This window comes from Pinus tabuliformis, chromosome X (genome assembly GCF_031772625.1).
Source record: "Pinus tabuliformis cultivar Carrire ecotype Pingquan chromosome X, CPIR1, whole genome shotgun sequence".
Taxonomy (NCBI): Eukaryota; Viridiplantae; Streptophyta; class Pinopsida; order Pinales; family Pinaceae; genus Pinus; species Pinus tabuliformis.
In genome coordinates this window covers 1,532,222,880-1,532,242,242 of record NC_142308.1, presented here as the reverse complement: position 1 = coordinate 1,532,242,242, position 19,363 = coordinate 1,532,222,880, and the positions used below count along the sequence as shown (strand labels likewise).

Sequence of the window (19,363 nt, the reverse complement as noted above, 5' to 3'; positions counted from 1 at the left end):
CATAAGATATCTTCTGGTTATTGGAGTATATGTTGTCAAAGAGGTCAAGTTAAAGTTAATCAGAAATGAGGATTCCAAATTATTAACGGATCACACTATATAGTCAATTAGTCAAAACTCTAATCGACCTAACAAAAACTAGGCCCTATATTGCCTTTGCAGGGTGTTTGATCTCTAGATTCATGTCAGAATTCCCAAGAGATTCACTAGAAAGTATTTTAAATAGTAGTTTGAACCATTTTCTACGAAGATTTTCCTTGAAAGTTTTCTCAACTCCTTTGACAGTACAAGATTTCATTGTGTATGCAACAGCATCTTGATTGTCTGAGAGCGCAACAAAAGAGGGAAAAAATTGTACATCGGTCTCAAGGATACTCCTCGCCACTATTTTGTTAGACCTAAGTCTGTCGACTCTCTTCTAATTTTATCGTTCACTCTAGAAGCAATAACTATTCCTACTCATGTTCCCCACTGTGGGGCTGAGACTACGTGATGCCTATCTCTACTAACGTGAACCTTTAATCACTACATATCCTACAAATAATTATCTAATGCCTACCTATTTGATAAAGTCTTTAAAAAAATGCTTTGATTTTAAAGCAATGAGAATAGATTGTTGAATTTCCACGATCTTGGGTCAAGGATAGAATCTTAAAATCCTTGACGCTACCAACCAAGAATCTCAACAGAACTACTTTGCACAGTGGAATATAAACAACAATAAATCACACATGCACAGAATATGGACAACTTTTTACAATTTTCAACCCAACTTCGTTATATTAAACAACATAAAATACAACAGTCTAGGGCTCCCGTACCAGGGATAATAGCCCTCATACATCCACTAGTACAAGAATACAAAACTGGGGCTTGGTTTCAGTCCATCGACAGCAAATCTACCCTTAGCAAGATACTCTGGCCATCTGGCTGATGCAGTCGACTCTCTCATCTCCTCTCGGTTGTACCCTGTACCTGCCCGGTGCTTCGACTCCCAATCTGCAGCTCTTGCCTCTATCAATGCTCCAAGTTCATCTGGCCATTGAACCTCAGTTATCAATATGCTCACTAGTTGTGCCTTAGTCCATGAAGGGCACAACACATCAAGACTCTTGTCGAGTTGTTCACAGCTCCACTTGTGAACAACTCTCAATCTGCCCACTGCTACTCCTCAGCCACTCAGGGACTTCAACCCACTATGGTTTTCCTGCACTGCTCCAGTGAAGACCAACAAAGGGCATGGATGGTTGCCACCTATCACAGCAAGATGTCCATCTCCCATAATGAACATGGGCTAGGAGGACTACCCATCATCTGCTATAGATTTCCTTCTCCACACACAAGTCTCGAATTCCACAAACTGCTCCTTGTTAATCAGACCCTTGAGCTCCAACAACTGCCACTCTAGCAACCACTTTTGTCCATCAAAGTGTTGCACACTGGGCTCCAACTTGGGCACTATCACGCTGCCCTCGAGAAAACCATAAATGCCCAATCACGTTCACACTTGGTCCACTCTCACGCTGCCCTCCAACAGACCACGAGTGACCAATCCTTGTTGTAGCATCTTCATCTCAGGTCCTCCAAACAACCACCCTAACCTACAACTTTAGCAGCCTCTTCCTGCGGTTTTTATGACAGAGATAGACCACACAAATTATGCACAGAAATACACTTCAAAACATATCTTTCTTCACTTATGGACTGATGTATATTGTTGTCACCTTGGCTGCCTAGTTCAGGCTTCCTAATATTCCTTGTTAAGCCCTTCCAATCAAATCCTAAGGCCTTCTACAACTTCGGCCTTCCCTTCTAGGCTTGCTGCTCCAACTCGTTGTCCCTAAGGCTAATTCCCAACCCCAAAACTCACCAACCAGCGCTATGTTTACTCCAAAACAGGCATCGTTCCCCTTGTTGTAGCAGTCACTACCCTAAATCACAAGAAGGCAACCCTAAAACATGTCACAAACAGCCCAGATCTCCTACGCAACTCACCTCTGCATCCTCCTTGAATCTACTCAGTTGTCTAGAGAAAAACAGACCCACAATATCTCCTCCCACCTTCGCTCAAGCTCCAAGGTCTACGGCCATCACAGAAGTATCCTCTCTAAAAATGTGAGTTCTCCTTCTTGTGTTCTTAGATCATCTTCAAATGACTCCAATGTCACCTCTATTTATATACAAATAGAAAGGCTCCTCAAAACGTCCAATTAGGGCTTGTACAACTATCACATAGCTAATTAACTTCAAGTCGACCTAGACTCCTCATGTGCAAACCCAACCATATACTTCAAAAATTCATATCTCCATTTCTACAACTCAGAATCGGATGATTTTTGTTGCGTCAGATTCATCTCGACGAGAGCTATCATCCTCATCCATCACATGTCGAAATGTGCTCATGGTTTTGGCCCAAATCACGATGGGTGCAAAACCCCAAGCTTGGGTTCCAAGCCCACAAGGCCATTTGTGGAGCTCCTTCCTCCAAACCCTCGATCCTCAAGGCGCTTGGAGTACCTCCCAAGCTACAAAAATCAACATAGATTCTCTTTGAAAAGGGCTCTAGTAGATTGAGGGAGGAATCTATAAATTACTTTTACTTTGTTCATGAGTTGTGCATATGATTTAATCTATGTTGCACATGTTCGCGAACCCGGGTGTGGGGTTCTCGTCCCCAAGTATCAGATTCAGGTACGGGTGCTTCTGAGAAGAACCAAGTTCTTCTATGAAAAACCAAGTTCTCCATTAAAAAAAATTGGGTTCTTTTGTCTTGACAAGGACAAAGAACCCTGATGATGGGTATCTGGAACCCCAAAATAGGGTTCTTTGGGGTTCATTTTAGTTTTTACTTCTAAATTTGTAATTAATTTAATGGGTTCCCCCTAATATTCTAGGTAGTTAGTTCTTCATCTTGCAAGAGGAATTGGAGTACTTATGCCTTTATCCATTCAGTAAAGAGAAATAGGTTGGGCTCAAAGAAGGCAGAGAACTTAGTGTACATTCATAGCACACTTTGTCTCATATCTCGAAAAGACCCTGGGTACAAGGAGGGTCCTTTCAAGAGATGGGACCAATACACAGATGATATTGTGTGTGGACGAGGAGATACAACCAGATGGCCTTATTGAGTTACCTCCAATTGCTATGGATGAGCAGGAGCCTCGAGATGAAGGTGATTCCTACCTAGAGAGCATGCTAACTAAAGATCTGAGTGATGTTGATGACATGGCTTGAGGAAGCATTTGTTCACTATTAGCTATTTTTATTTTAGTATTTTAAAATTTCCTAGTTCTTGTTTGGAGATGCCTACAGCAAATTTTGAATGTAGTATGACAATGGACATATATCATGATTCTTATTAATATGTAAACTCCAATTTGCACTTGATATCAAACTAGAAAATTTGAAATTTCATTGTGAATGTTGAATGTTCAAAGATGTGCATGTTTAAATATTTAAAGTTTAAACTCAGGTAAAGGCTCCCAGGGGTGTAAGAACAGATTTCCATGCTACATTGGAAAAAACACATTATTTTGTATCATGTAATCGAAGTTCAATCAAAGTACGCTATTCCACATTTCTAACATGTCATATATATGAAGAATGTCGGTTTTAGCTCTTATAAATTACAGTACAGTTGTCATGTCTAACTTGAGTTCTTGTAGACATTACACAAAACAACAAAGCAATATAAAGTTTCTGAAGAAGTTCCATGGATAAGGAAGGTATGTGTGCTAAGGCTGCAGTGCAATACTTCACATTATAGCATACAAATAAAAATTTAGAAAACCAATAATTAGAATCCACAAACTCTCACATTTCACTGACGTTAAAAACCAAGTGAGACCTCTGATGGTTAACAACAAAATGACAGTATATGTCATATAATATGGTATTCACTGTTGCAGATCATGTTGTTTAGTATCATGCAACTCAAATTCAATAACCAGCCCCATGGTTAAAGTGTTCTGGAAAGTAGGACAGTCTCCATTCTGCATTTTTTAGTGCAGAAGGTAATCTTTTGCTCATATCCTAGACCACAATGTAGTCCTAAAAAATAAACGTTACTCCAGTATAAATGTAATAATTTCACAAGTTATGATGAAAGACTTTTTCCTAGGGGAGGCCGAGGTTTATCCCAGACATGCAACTATGTACTGTAGCCACCTGTTCAATGCAGCTGTGCCAAATACATTAGCTGTTAATGAAGCCATTTGACTGGTATTAGTAACCTCCACAGATTAAAAAGGGGCTTTCCCATCAAAAAAATAAAAACTAAATCTAAATATGACAATTCTACGCATCCAGTTAGAGTTGGATACAATATAATATTGATGTACAAACATATATTACTTATAAACAATAACATTTCAGATTTTTCCATTGCAAAATATAATACACCTGAGGAAACATTCAGGAAGAAAATGTCAAATAACACCCTGGGGTAAGACAAGTTCTATAGAACAAGATAACAGTGTTATGGTACATTATTTTTTTATAATCACAAACATCGGACTATCCAACTTGAAGAAATGCCTTAATTATCCCAGTAATTCCTTAGTTGTGACAAATGCAACAAAAGATCGTCCCTTCCAAGATTGGTAACACTGCTAGTCATAATCCAGGGAGGGGGCTCACGGTATTTTTTTGAGATCAGATCTTGAAACTCTTTGACATTTTCCTCTGGCCGTTTAACACCACTCTTTCCTGACTTCTTTTTGTCACATTTTGTAAACACAAAAGTCAATGGAATCTGCAGGCAATAAAATCCAATCACATTCCCAAAACTAGCATCAACAAACTATAGGCAGAAAAAAGAAAAATGGAAAAATATCCCAACAAATAATCTTACACATACACTATTGTACCCACACATCAAAAAACTACAGGCACAAAAAAGAAAAATAACTGGAAAAATATCCCAACAAATAAACTTTCACATACACTATTGTGCCCACACATCAAAAAACTGTTTCCAAGGAAAGAAGAAAAAGAAAAGAACCTTATCAAAAGAAGCTTATACATACATTATTTCGCCCAAGCCAATTAGCACAATCAAGGTCCATTTTCTGTGGCGGGACACTGGCATCAATGAGAAGTAAAACACTAACAATAGTATCTCTGTTCAAAAAATAACCTTTTGTGAATGTGGTCCAATCAGTTCGGGCAGAGTCAGGAGCATTTGCATACCTGTACGCAATTAATGATGTCCTTTCAGACTTTGGAAAAAATCATAAAATTTGCCTACTTGCTAATAAGTACATACATGGAAATTGCAATAACTTCGTAAGATATAAATATATGAAATACAGGAATCACAAAACAGACTATTGTTTTTCCTTGTTAATCAACAGCTTGTCCACCCTTTAAGCCATCCATGAGCTTGACTTGGAAGAAACACAACTAAACTGCACCAATTTGTTCAGGAGCTGATGTTTTTGATCCAACGGTTGTAACTGCTACTAGCTCTGATGAATACATTTTGCATTTTATGTCTCACCTTGCTGAACAAATCCAAATTCTTGTGATAATAATTATATGTCACGTCAGCACAATGACAGAAACAGCAATAGCATCCAACACAATAAGAGCAAAATAGAAAACAAAGTCAAGATACTCAGATACTAAACATGAAATCCAAGCCACTTCAACGGGGCTACCTTAAGTAAACAAGAGATGAATCCGCAATTGATGCCCTAAGAATGAAGATCCACTCTATTTATAGACATAATTAGGTTGGGAAATCCAATAAATCCTAATTAGGTAGAGCACCATAAAACAGAAAAAAGTTGGAAACTCATAGAGACTTCCTCAGGGTTATATACCACGCCTACTCCAAAACCCAATTACTCTAATCAAACGCTTGAGATTAGGATCATAGCATGCACCACCCCTTCAAAAAAGCATTGGCATCAACCTGTTGATGACCACGGATGCTTCTAGATCAATTGCTCATTTTCCCAAGTAGCATTTTCAGATGTCAAGTTCTTCCATTTGACAAGGTACTCTATGATTGCCCTATTTTGCAACTGCTTTACTCGCTGATCAATCACTGCTTCAACTTCTATTATAGTTTTTCCTTCCTCACCAATCTCTGGAAACTCCATCTATATTGGAATCTGATCAATGATGACCTTCTTCAAGCATAATACGTGGAAAACTGGGTGCACCCATTAGGAGGGTAGTAATTCCAACTTGTATGCCACATTGTTGATCTTGTGAAGTGCAGTGTGTGGCCCAAAGAAACTAGGTGCAAGCTTATTGTCCTTTCTTTAAGAGACATCTATTTGTAACTGTGTTCCAACAAGATTCCTGGACATGGGAGAGTAAAAGCGGGGAAATGCACATGGGGATGTGTTGAGACATCCCCCAAAATTTAGGGAAACTCATGGGGGATGGGATGATGTTAGCATCCCTAGTATAGGTAGCCCCGTCTCTAAAATTATAAAAAATAAATAAAATCCCTCATAGAACAATTTATCCTATGTAAATTAATCGTTGTGCAATGGATTCTTTGCTTGCGAAGATTTTTTTATTGGGGGGGGTCACCTAGGCATCCTGCTTTTCAAGGGGGACCACCCAAAAGCCCCCCATTTTGTGAAACATGTTTAACACATTGGTGAAACGTTTTGAACAGCATTTCATTGAGTTTAGCAGAATAGGGGGATATCATGAAATGTTTTTCCAAGCGCCACCCACAACCCCCACCCCGTCCCCCAACTAGAGCCTCAAGGGCATGGGAAGCACAAGGGGCACTCCCCCGACGTTATGAGACACATCCTTGTAGAACATTGATTTGTAAGGTTAAAGCATTAATAAGACCCAATCTAAAATCTTGAACTACCTCTCACTTCTATGTTGATCAACTTGTTGCTTCATCTCATTCTAAGCCATGGCCAACTTGTCCTTCAAAATTTGGAGAATGTTTTACTAGTGTTGACCATTATCCTCTATTGCATGCACCTTAGAATGCCCCTATAGGTTGAAGTGGTAGGAGGAGATTGTTACTCATAGAGTGCTTTAGATGGTATCATACAAGTGGGATGTATGGAAGGTAGTGTTATACCACCATTCTATAGAGGTATCCAAGGGAAAACGTCTAAAGTGATAAGTTCTAATAGCATGACAAAAGCACTCAAAAAGGGATGCCATGGTGTAATTGCACAATTGTGCTCATTAGATGTTCAAACATCTATATCCTCTCCTCTAGTGGAACTTCGAAAAATTATCAACAATCATTCCAAGGTATTTGGAGAGATGCCTAAAGGTCCTCCACTTGCTCAAGATCATGACCGTGCTATTCATTTGCAACCTAGATGTGTAACACCTAACATTAAGCCTTACTGGTATCCACATACCTAGAAAGAGTGAGAATGACCATCTAATTCAAGAAATGTTAGAGGTTGGCATCATTCAACCTAGCCAAAGTGCTTTCTCTTCACCAATGATGATGGTTACAAAAAAGGATGGTTCAAGATGTAAGTGACCAAATAAATTAACACTGAGGTATCATGGCCACTATAAGGTGTTGCAAAGGATTGGAAGTATGGCTTACAGATTGTAGATACCTCCATCTTCACATGTACATCCAGTCTTCTAAAGCAACAAAACTTATAGCTTGTTAACTTTACATGTTAAAATACACAAAGGTATTTGTAATAATAGTTTATTATATATATATAATGTACAAGTGATGATGAATGTTACAACGAGGACCTGTATTTATACCTAGGCAGGTATCCTTTCATGACTGAACATGCATTTTCATTTAACTTAATGACTATTTAATATAATCAATATTTGATTATTTAATTATTAATATTTACATTTTTATTCTATTTTATTTTATATAATTTATATTCGTAACATTGCCTTCCTCTTCGAAAAGCTTTGTCCTCAAAGCTTAATTTCCGACAATTTTCTTCACCTTGCGTTTTTCATCTTGGCATATGTAATTCATTACTGGTACCTTAGCATGTAGATTTCTCTAGTAATGTTGTCTTGAAACTAGGGTTTATCTATTTTATTTTTTTCTTTAATATTGTCTTAAAGCTAGGGTTTCTCTATCTCCCCTCTTTTTTTTAACAAATATATATAAAAAAAAATTATTAAATAATTTTTTAATTAATTTAATTATGTTAATTTGATTTTATAATTGTGTATCGAGCAAGGTGTATAACCACTTCTATCGAATGACGCTCATGTAATTATGACCATCTTTCATATAGTTTTTTTTAACACATTAAGCGGTGTCCACGTTGTTTGACCAAACTATCACACCTTTTACCACTTGTTAACTCCTGCTGACAGCGAGGCTGAATCGGGTCTCTGCGGCTGGATCAAACGAACTTGTTGACTGTCCACGGACTTGTCGACTGTCCACTTGTTAACTCCTACTGATGGCAAGGTTGAATCGGGTCTCTGTCCACGAACTTGTCAACTGTCGACTTTGTTGATTTGGGGTAGCATCGGATGTGCTCTAGCCATGAAAATTGGTGGAGACGCTAAAGCACATGAGATCTCCAAGACCCCAAAATGGTTTGGGCAGATTCTACCCAGTTAAGGAGATATTAAAATAATTAATATTTTTAATAGGTTCCTAAGTCTAAACTTAAGAAAATAAAAATATTAATGGGTATTAATAAAAAACTGGGTTAGAAGGTTCTAAATGACATGGATCAAGCCAGATCTAATCTTAGTCGTTGATTAGAGAGATAATCTCGGTCGTTGAAGGACCAACAGGAAAAGTATAAGAGGAGGCTTGAGGGTCAGTTGGAGAACACACCAGAGTGATCAGTCATTCGATTTTTTAGAGCAGGGTTTACTAAGAGAAATCGAACTAGTGATCAGAGTTGCAGCGAGGGGCATTGTGTACGAGGGAGAGAGGCAGAGATAGCGTCGAAAGACCAGCGTAGAGGCAGAAAGGCAGACGCAAAGCCAGAGTGAGCCACACAGAGGCTAGTAGGGACTGCACAAAGGCCAAAAGGGCCTGCGTCATCCAAGCAGAGGTTGCAGGAGTGATGCAGAGGGTCAGAGAGGCTGCGCAGAGCCTCAAAAGGTTGACGCAGAGGCTAGGAGGGCTAACGCTAAGCTTCATATTGTGCTGGAGAGGGTTTCGTGTAGCAGACTTTCCAAATATCTACCTCCGAAAAGAGAGGTATTACTGCCAGATTATTTTCTCTGTCGGATGAGCCAGTTTGGCACCTAGTTGTACTCAAGGAAATACTGCATAATAATAAAACCCTCATAACTGTTGCACCAGTTTTCCCAAGTTGAGTTTTTTTGGGGACAATTGTCCAAAAATAGCAGTGTCACTTGTGTGTTTGTCTATTTCTTTCAGTTGTTGATCTATAGATGGTTGAGACTGTATTGTGTTTATTTCAGTGTTTATATGATTAAACAACTTGTAATTGTTAGTAATTAAACAAGTAGGTGAAATAAACCAGAGGATACAAATAAAATTTCTATCAGGTAATACTTAGAAATTTCAACATGGTATCAGAGCGTTGCAGATCACAGGAGAGATAAAGGCACCAGCTGAATTAGAGAATCTGTAGCAGAAACAGTGGTCTCAAGTGACAGAATTTGTTCCTAGGCAGAAAGCAACAGAGAAGGGTTGATGCAGAGGGACTACATCATCAGTTCGAGCCAGAGAGAGGCCAGCGCAGAGGCTGAGGAGGGCAAATGAGGCTCACGAAGGGCCACGCAGAGACCAGGAGGGTTGACGTTGTTGGCTAGTGGAGCAATTCCAGCCAATGTCGGGATTGCGCAGAGCCGAGAGGCTCAGTCCTTCAATTGCTGGGGCATAGGAAGTTGTGGGCAAATTGCAAGGAGTGAAGCTGGTGGGGTGTTGTTGCTGCCGAGACAAAACAGTACCTAACGGGGCAAAACCAAGGTAGAGGGAGTCGCTACCTAGGCGGATTTCTAGCCAAGAAATCCATATCAGTGTTGCAAGTGCATAGGAGATCGGAGAGGTGCGACTCGACGGTTGGCAGGCGGATTTCCAGGAGGGAAATCAAGACTCAGAGGGAGTCTAACAAAGAACTTCCAGGAGGGAAGTAGCGACTCAGAAGGAGTCAAAGAGAGAACTTCCAGGAGGGAAGTAGAGACTCAGAGGAGTCGAAAGGAAGAGCAGAGAGATGGCCATGAATGGACTGAGGGATCAGGACAGGCTGGACGGGGCGTCCAACTTTGTCATCTGGAAGGCCAAGATCCTATCCGTTCTAGATAGACATCGCATCAAGGCCTTCGCCTTGAGAATCGTGGTTATCCCAGTTGACCCAGCTGAAAATGAAAGGTATGAGGATGTGATGGCCAAGGCGAAATGCATAATCCTTGATGGGGTCAAGGATCATGTGGTCCAGCATATTGTCGAGAAGGAGACGACAAAGGAAATGTGGGACACCTTGAAGACATTGTATCAACACACTTCCGTGCAGAGGAAGATGCTACTAGAGAATCAGTTGTGGTCATACCAGATGCAGAAGGGGGAGCAGATAGATCACTTCCTCGGCAAGTTGAAGGAGATCCAGGACCAACTGACTTCCATAGGGGCCACGCCAGATCAGGAGTTGAAAGTGAGGACCGCTATAAACGCAAACTCCGAGGAGGGGGAGACATTCGTCCAGAGTATTCTAGGCAAAGCGAATCTTCCAGATTGGGAAGAATTGTGGGTGGCTATTCGCCAAGAAGAGATCAGACAGCTGACCAAGATGGGAAGTAGCTGCAAAGAGGCCCGGGTCAAGACAGAGGAGGAAGAGGATGCAGCTCTGACATCTGCAGGGAAGAAGGAGAAAAGGAAGAAAAAGGACCTCTCCAAGATAAAGTGCTTCAACTACGGGGAACTGGGCCATTATGCAAACCAGTGCCCAAGGAAGAAGAATAAGGGAGAGGCGTTTAACTCCAAGGCAGTGCCAACAAAGGCGGAGAAGGAGGTAGAGGATGATGACGATTGTGCCATGAGTGCTCATGTACCTCTATAGAAGAGGTGGGGAGACATCGAGCTGTAGTCAGGAAGACTACAGACGATGAGGGGCAGGATCCTTGAGGTACCCAAACTCTCAGATTATACTTGGCTACGGGAGCCCCGAAGTGAGAGTAGTAGGGTGGCGGATGTTATGAAACCAGCTCAAGAAAAGATAGAAGAGATAGATCAACGCCTTAGAATTCAGCCTCTTCGAGGGGGCAACCTCCTTTACATTACATAAATGAACACTTCTTGGATGATACAAATGAAAATACCTCCTTTCTATATATAGGAGTCTAAGGGGTCATAACATAACCAGAGCCGACATAACAATAATAATGTAAGGACACAATAATAACAATAGTGGGCTTCTATGGGGCACAATAGTAACAATATGGGCACTACATGGGTACATCAATATAATAAGTGGGTTATACTAATAACAATAAGGGGTTACACTAGTAGTATAGGGGCCTAACATTCCCCTCTCCTTCAAAAAGCGTTGTCCTCAACGCTTGAGTAGTTCTTGATGCTTCTGTATAAAATTCTTGTCCTCCCATGTGGAATCTTCAGCGGGTAAGTTCTTCCACTTGATGAGATACTCTGAAATTGATCGATTTCGTAGCTGTCGGGTTCTTGTTTCTGTGACTGCTCCAGGTTCTAATATGATTTTTCCTTCCTCTTCAATTTCTGGCAATATTGTTTGAATTGGGATCTTTTGCAACTTTTGAATAAGTGGCCATACTTCTTCGTCCTTCTTCCATTCTTCCCTTGCTTCGTTTATCCAATCTGGTTGGATAATATAAATAGCACAAAACAATGCTTCCACATCCTCATCCTTGAAGAGTCTTCCCATTCGGTAAGGTCGCCATTTTTTAAGTGCATGTAGTATTGCCAACATTTCCTTCTCATAAATAGCTTGCTTGAGATGTAGCAGTAAAAATAGTAAATACCCAATCACCTACATCAAAACATTTTTCACTACGATGTTGATCTACCTGTTGTTTCGTTTGATTTTGCACTGAAGTGACGTTATCCTTTAAAAGTTGGAGAACTTGTTGTTGATGCTCGATGTGATCTTTCACTGCTTGAACCTTTTTCTTCTTCATATGTCCTTCTATCTCTAGAGTTTGAGGAGTGGTAATTTCTTCCAATCCTTTACAAGATATTCTAGGATTCATTTCTTGATGCTCGATGTGATCTTTCACTTCTTGAACATTTTTCTTCTTGATATGTCCTGCTATCTTGATAGTTTGAGGAGTGGTAATTTCGAACAATGAATTACAAGATATGGTTGGATCCATTTCTTCTTTCTCAATGTGATCTTTCACTTCTTGCACCTTTTTCTTCTTGATATGTCCTTCTATCTTGAGAGTTTGAGGAGTGGTAATTCTTGCCAATGCTTTACAAGATATGGTCTGATTCATTTCTTCTTTCTCTGGGGTGGGGTCCTGGCGTATATCTTCTTCTTTTGATGTTTCTTGATCATTTTCTTCCTCCTCTTCATCTTCTATGTAAAATAATTTCTTCTCACCACACTTATGACCTTTAGTGCATTTTCTATCACAATTGTAACAAAGCCCTTTTTCTCTTTTTTCTTCCAATTGTTGTGGTGTAACCCTTGTAGGTTGTGGAAGGCTAGGAGAAACAACACTTCCATCTTTATAGTTGTGAGGGGTACGCTTCCTGGTTTCCATAATTTTTCTTTCCACTATGTCACAAAGCCCTTTTACTCTTTCCAATTGTTGTGGTGTTGCTCTAAAGAAGGTTTTGCTCTTTGTATCCTCAATGTGCTATCATTTCCTCCGTGAAAATTGACCACGTAACAAGTTGTTTACGAGAACAAAGCCCTTCGTACCATAAAAATTGATCTGGTTCTAAATATGAAGATGCAATACATACCTTTTGTAACAGTTGTACACCATGTAGATCAAAATATTGCTCCATCTGAACTATCCAATTTACCGGATCCTTGCCATCAAACTTCCTCATCTTGCTTTTTCTTGATTTTAGGAGCTCAACCTTGAAATGACTGTAATTCTGTACTTTTGTATCTTTAAGTTCTGAAATTGTGAGCTATGGTAGTGCTCTGTGTCCTCTTTCCAATGCCACTAGTCTTATCTAAATTGGATTCTCTAAGAAAAAGTTATGCACAATCTCCCAAGATGACCAGATTATAGACCTTTCCAGAAGAGCGAACTTGTATGAAATGCCTCGTGTCACTATTTCGACCTTTGGATCTAAAAAAGATATACAAAAAAACTACAGTCCGTCCTCTTTCTGTACCTTCTTACGAAATTTCAATCCGATCCCCAGAGAGAAAGTTATAATGATTTTCCCCAGGTCACCTGTTTTAAATGTAATTCAGGAGTCTGCAAAAAGACCAACTTCCTCAGATCATATCTCCGCAAATATCGCGCGAAAAGCTCTGAAATTCGGACTCAAGGTTCAGCACGATTTCTTCTCAAATGGGTTTTTTTTGCGACTTCTGAAACGTCACAGAAAAAAGGTTATAGCGAAAATGCCACGATGACCTGTTTGGAGCAGCAAAACCCTAGAATCTAAGGCTTTGATACCAAATGTTATGAAACCAGCTCAAGAAAAGATAGAAGAGATAGATCAACGCCTTAGAATTCAGCCTCTTCGAGGGGGCAACCTCCTTTACATTACATAAATGAACAATTCTTGGATGATACAAATGAAAATACCTCCTTTCTATATATAGGAGTCTAAGGGGTCATAACATAACCAGAGCCGACATAACAATAATAATGTAAGGGCACAATAATAACAATAGTGGGCTTCTATGGGGCACAATAGTAACAATATGGGCACTACATGGGTACATCAATATAATAGGTGGGTTATACTAATAACAATAAGGGGTTACACTAGTAGTATAGGGGCCTAATGTCGTTAGAAACGGATGCGGATGAAGCGGCAGAGAGTGCTAGAAGTGCAGAAGTCCCATGCAGCGCAGAGGGGGTTGCAGCAGTGCAGGATGACACAGAGAGGTTTGCAGCAATGCGAGAGGTACGGAGTTGTTGCAGCAGCGCAGAGGCAGTAGAGGGAGCACGAGATAGCAGCAGATGGAGATTCAGCATCGAGAGTGTTTCTAGCCTGACAAGGATGTCAGTAGTTGGGTGGATCAGTTACTTACTTCTCAGTGACTGAGTTGCAGTGCAGTAGCAATTAGCAGTAGCACGATGCAGCATGATGAGAGGGGGTTGTAGTGCAGATGCAATGTTGGGAGAAAGGACCAATAGCAGCACGGATGCAGAGGGAGTTGTCGTACGAATGTAGCAGTGGCAGTGGCAGACCCATGGGCAGCAGTACCAGATGCAGCAGTGCAGAGGATGTTGGGCGGGGAGGCCTAGCATATGCACAAATACCGATGCCATATGATCAGAGTGATGCTCAGTGTGGAGTATTAGTAGAGCATAATCTTCGCTAAGAGGGAGTGTTGATTTGGGGATGATCGTATGTGCTCTAGCCATGAAAATTGGTGGAGAGGCTAAAGCACATGAGATCTCCAAGACCCATAAATGGTTTGGGCAGATTCTAACTGGTTAAGGAGATATCAAAATAATTAATATTTTTAATGGGTTCCTAAGTCTAAACTTAGGAAAATAAAAATATTAGTGGATATTAATATAAAACTGGGTTAGAAGATTCTAAATGACATGGATCAAGCCAAATCTAATCTTAGTCGTTGATTAGAGACGTACTCTCAGTCGTTGAAGGACCAATAGGAAAAGTATAAGAGGAGGCTTGAGGGTCAGTTGGAGAATACACCAGAGTGATTAGTCATTCGATTTTCTAAAGCGAGGTTTGCTAAGAGAAATCGAATCAGTGATCAAAGTTGCAGCGAGGGGCAGTGAGTACGAGGCAAAGAGGCAGAGATAGTGTCAGAAGACCAGCGCAGAGGCAGAGAGGCAGACGCAGAGCCAGAGGGAGCCACGCAGAGGCTAGCAAGGACTACGCAAAGGCCAAAAGGGCCTGCGTCATCCACGCAGAGGCTGCAGGAGTGACGCAGAGGGTCAGAGAGGCTGCGCAGAGCCTCAGAAGGCTGACACAGAGGGTTTCAGGCTGACGCATAGTGAAGTAAGTTTATTTCCTTTATCTTGTTATTATGTTCCATGGGATGAATGATTGTGTTCTAAATTAGTTTATTTGTATTTGTTTCACTGTCCCTTGTTCAACTAAACCCTTCTTCCAAGTACTTGAAGAATAGAAATAAATTTTTCTTTCCATCAGTCATCCATTAAATTTGAGACCCAAGATCTCAAACCCTAGGGTAAACTAGTTTTTTTGTCCTAACTTGTTTAGATCTAATTATCACTCCAAGGAAACATTAGAATTGTTAGATTCCTTGACTGCATATGGCATATGCCCCAAAATATGTGTGTGTGTGTGTTTGTGTGTGTGTTGACAAACTAAGGCACTAGTCTTCTATCCTTCGACACTCATTTTTCATTATAATCCTTAAAATTATTTTTCTAGGGTTTCCTCTCAAGACCATCTGGTAATCCCTTAGTTGTGTGTTTAGGAACCCATTTGAGACTCTATTGGTTGACCTAAACTTTCAAATTGAGCCATAGGAACCTTTGAACTCAAATCTTGGATCTACCGAGCCCCAGTAATCCTATACTAGGAGATCGACGTTGACCTGGAGGAGAGCTAGCCAAAAGCAAGAAAAGGTTTGTTGAGGTGACAATGACCCCCTCTGAGGGGTAGTGGGTTATGCAATTGAGCTTTTGGACTTTATCTCAAGAAGTGCAAGATTTTGCCTCATCATCCACACGTGCAAGTTTAATGGAACACACCACTTTCCTTGACTCACTCATTCACGCTTGTGGGTTGTTAGAGGTTGTCACGATTAGTTAGGGTGCATTTGTTCCTTGGACCATCCTTCAGGTGGTTTGACCATGTTTAAGAGGGTGCCCACTTGTTTGAGGAGTTTGTTGTACATGCGGCATCTAGTCCACTTTATTTATGTTATTTGATTCTATCCTCTATACTTGGTAAGAGAGCTTCTATTTTTTAGCACAAGAGGTTAGATTATTTTATTTGGGTGGTTGTTGAGCTCTTCTCCTATATAAAGAGCATCCTCTTCATTGCAACATTTATGGAAAATATCAAAGAAAATTTGGTTTCATCTTCACACAAGTCTTGGTTCATTATGTTGTATCTTGTTTTGAAGATAGATTGTCTAGGGTGTCGTCGGAGAAATCATGTTCACACATTTATGGAGGGCAAAGGAAACATAAGACCATATAGGAGCACCATGCTACTCTAGAGAAGTTTATAATGGTAAGGTAAATATTTCTCTATAGTCCTTGACCATTTACATTTTAAATCTAAGAAATTCGGCATAAAATATCTCTAATTTCTTGCCTTTGTTTTTACTTTAACGTAGAGGCCACCTTAGTGTTTTATTAGAAGCATATTCAATTTAGAATTCTTCTGCCTGTAGGACTGTAAGCTCTAAGTATTTCAAATGGGGATTGCAAAGCATATCCTATGATTGCTTGTGAACCTCAAACTTTACACAAGGACATAGCCTCAAGTAAGATCAATTGTTGACTCAATACCCAAGCAGAGAAGCCATTGATCTTTCCCATTCTCAAACACTTAAACACAAAATTTACCCTTCCCTTTTTGTTTTCTGCAATCTAAGCTTTTATAACAGCATATTCATAATTTCATTAGACTGCATCTTAAGTCTATTAGCTTTTGGGCTTCTTTGATGGGCCAGTGCAGGGCAACCCCAAATTATGTGGAGACAGTGCTATCCTACACATAAACGACAACCACTATTACCATATGAAAATGGGGCTTGCAGAAGGGTCAAATAACTATGCAAAGTTCATGGCTCTTAAGCTATTATGGTCTATGCTCCGAAAAAGAACATCACGTCTCTTAAATTTTTGGGGATTCACAGCTCATCATAAACTGGACAAATGGAGTGAACAGATGTTATAACTCCAGGGTTCAGCCTCTTTTATATGACATCCCTCACATCAAATCAGCTCTCATCTTTTACTATTTCTCACATCTACAGGGAACACAATACTGGGGCAGACTCCCTCTCTAAAGAGACTATTCCGTTGGTTCACGAGACATGGGAAATAACAGAGCACCTCTGTGGAGAGGCCTACGAGTTCTATCATAGGCCATTCATCGAGGACAAAAGAACAGACTAAAGATGTGGATTAACTATCCTTTTTTGCTACTTTATTGGCACTACAGATATTTAACATGCTCAACAACCGAACTGTCAAAGAAGCTGCTTACACAGCCCAGTATTATATATTTTTGTAAACACTACAGAAGACTACTTCTCAGATGCCACTTTTCAGCACTGTTACAAATGATTTTACTGTTTTTTGCAAATCAATATTGAAAATAGTAGTGAGTAAGGTCTTCTTTGACTTGTGTCTTAGTCAAAGAGACCACAAGCAGTCTTTCTTTAGCATGCACAAGTTCCTATAAGTTAGGACAAGTTCCTATAAGTTAGGACAAGTTCCTATAAGTTAGGACGAGTTCCTAAAAGTTAGGATGAGTTAATGAAGCAGTTTAACTCAGGCATATAATTGAAGGCTCAGTTGTTTGTCTCCTAATGCAAGTTAGAGGTGGAAAAGGACAAGTGACAAAGTCTCAAAGGTTATTTGTGGCTAGGAGTCAGGACGAATTGCAAGAGTCAGTTAGACTTAATTAACTAGTCAATTACAAGTCCGAGTTCTAAAGAAAAATTTGCCAAATATAGATGGTTTGAATTGCTTATAAGGAGGACGAAGGCACATCATTGATCATCATTGCAGCACGATATTGTGTGTGTGAGAGGCTTGTTAGGAGAGCATGTAAGGAGAAGCCTATACGTAGCAAGAGAAGGAGAGAAATTTTGCTTCCCGGTGTGCGCTAGGATTTAGGAGAATCCTAAATAATAGGATCCCAAATCTGTGCTATGAAATAGGAGACTTCCTGCACTAGAAGATAGGGGCAGAGAAATAGCACAAGCAAGAGGAGCTGGACCAGGATTGTGTGCAAGGTGTTCAAACTTAGTTTAAGAAGGGAAAACATGTGTGTTTTCTACTAAATTTTATAAGAGATCAATTGCTCAAATTCTCCCAATAAAATCTACAACTAGTAGAGAGTTTTCCCATTTGGGTTTCCCTAAAAAAAAAATTGTGCTTTTTTCCTATCGTGTGAGTGTGATTTATTTCCGTTCTATTCCGCTGCAAATTGGTATAGAAATTTTATGTCTCGGTACAATGATTAGTTTCAGATATGTTCACTACAGCAGTTGCAAAATTCAAGGAAATTCTACATGGTATCAGAGAAGATATCAGTACAAAAAACAGCACCAAATTGACTAGTTAGTGGACAGCGCAGATCAACAGAAGGCTTGCGCTAGAGTTGAAGAGCAGAGCAATTCAATTCTTTGGATAGCAGTATGGTGTTCCAAGGACTAAGGTCAGATCATAGTTTAGAGGGAGCCTCGAATTTCTGCGCATGAAAGGAGCAGATATCAGTGGTGTTGGAAGATAGTGGGTTGCTAGAGTTTGTCAAGCAAAAAATGGTGCCACCTACAGATGCCCAACAGTCGGTCCAGCATAACAAGAATGACACCAAGACGAGGAGGATCATTCTTGAGGGGATCAAAGACCATATTATCCCTCATGTCCATGCGAATAAGATAGCATACGAGATGTTTAAAGCCATCTTAGATTTGTATCAGGGTTCCAGTGATGCCAGGAAACTTGCTCTCAAGGAGAAGTTAAGAAATATTCGGATGAGCAAAGGAGAGCCCATCATCACATATCTTTCAAAGTTCACTCAGGTTTGGGATGAGCTAGGTGTTGTGGATGAGACAGTAGCAGAAAAAGTCCTTGTGAGTCTTGCGCTTCTGGGACTCCATAAGTCTTGGCATAGTTTCCAAGATGCAGTAAGTGGCAAAGAGAATATTCTCAGTTGGGAAAGGTTATGGAGTCACTGCATTCAAGAAGAAATCCAAAGACGAATGAGAGCTACTAAAGAAGCTCTAGCAGAGGACAAGGAGAATTTTGCCCTGGCAGGGAAAGGTAGCAAAGCCAAGGGCAAGAGGGGCCAAGGAGAGGGCGAGTCCAGTCAAAAGGGCAACAAGAAGAAGAAGGATTTGAGCAAGATCAAATGTTTCCATTGCCATGAGTTTGGGCACTATGCCACTACATGCCCCAATCGGAAGGAGGAGTCCAACAAGGATCATGAGGTTGCATCATCCGAGGTAGATGAGTTTTCTGCCTAGTTTGAGAAAGATTTCTCATTGATAGCTTGCATGGCAAGCTCAACAGACAACCGTGTGGTATATTGATTCAGGGGCACCCTTCCACATAACTGGGAACAAGAAGTATTTCA

The 19,363-nt window shown here is 40.3% G+C and overlaps 1 protein-coding gene across 1 annotated transcript in view; it reads right to left on the bottom strand.

The window, feature by feature from the left end:
- Positions 1–4,314: 4,314 nt before the first annotated feature.
- EMB2001 (P-loop containing nucleoside triphosphate hydrolases superfamily protein) overlaps positions 4,315–19,363 on the bottom strand; it is a 40,651-nt gene continuing 25,602 nt past the window's right edge. Inside the window, exons 3-4 of the mRNA XM_089446227.1 lie at positions 5,028–5,190; positions 4,315–4,753 (exon numbers count right to left, since the gene is read on the bottom strand). Of these exons, the coding sequence (XP_089302353.1) occupies positions 4,538–4,753; positions 5,028–5,190 (379 nt within the window). The 3' untranslated portion in view covers positions 4,315–4,537. The remainder of the gene's footprint in view (positions 4,754–5,027; positions 5,191–19,363) is intronic.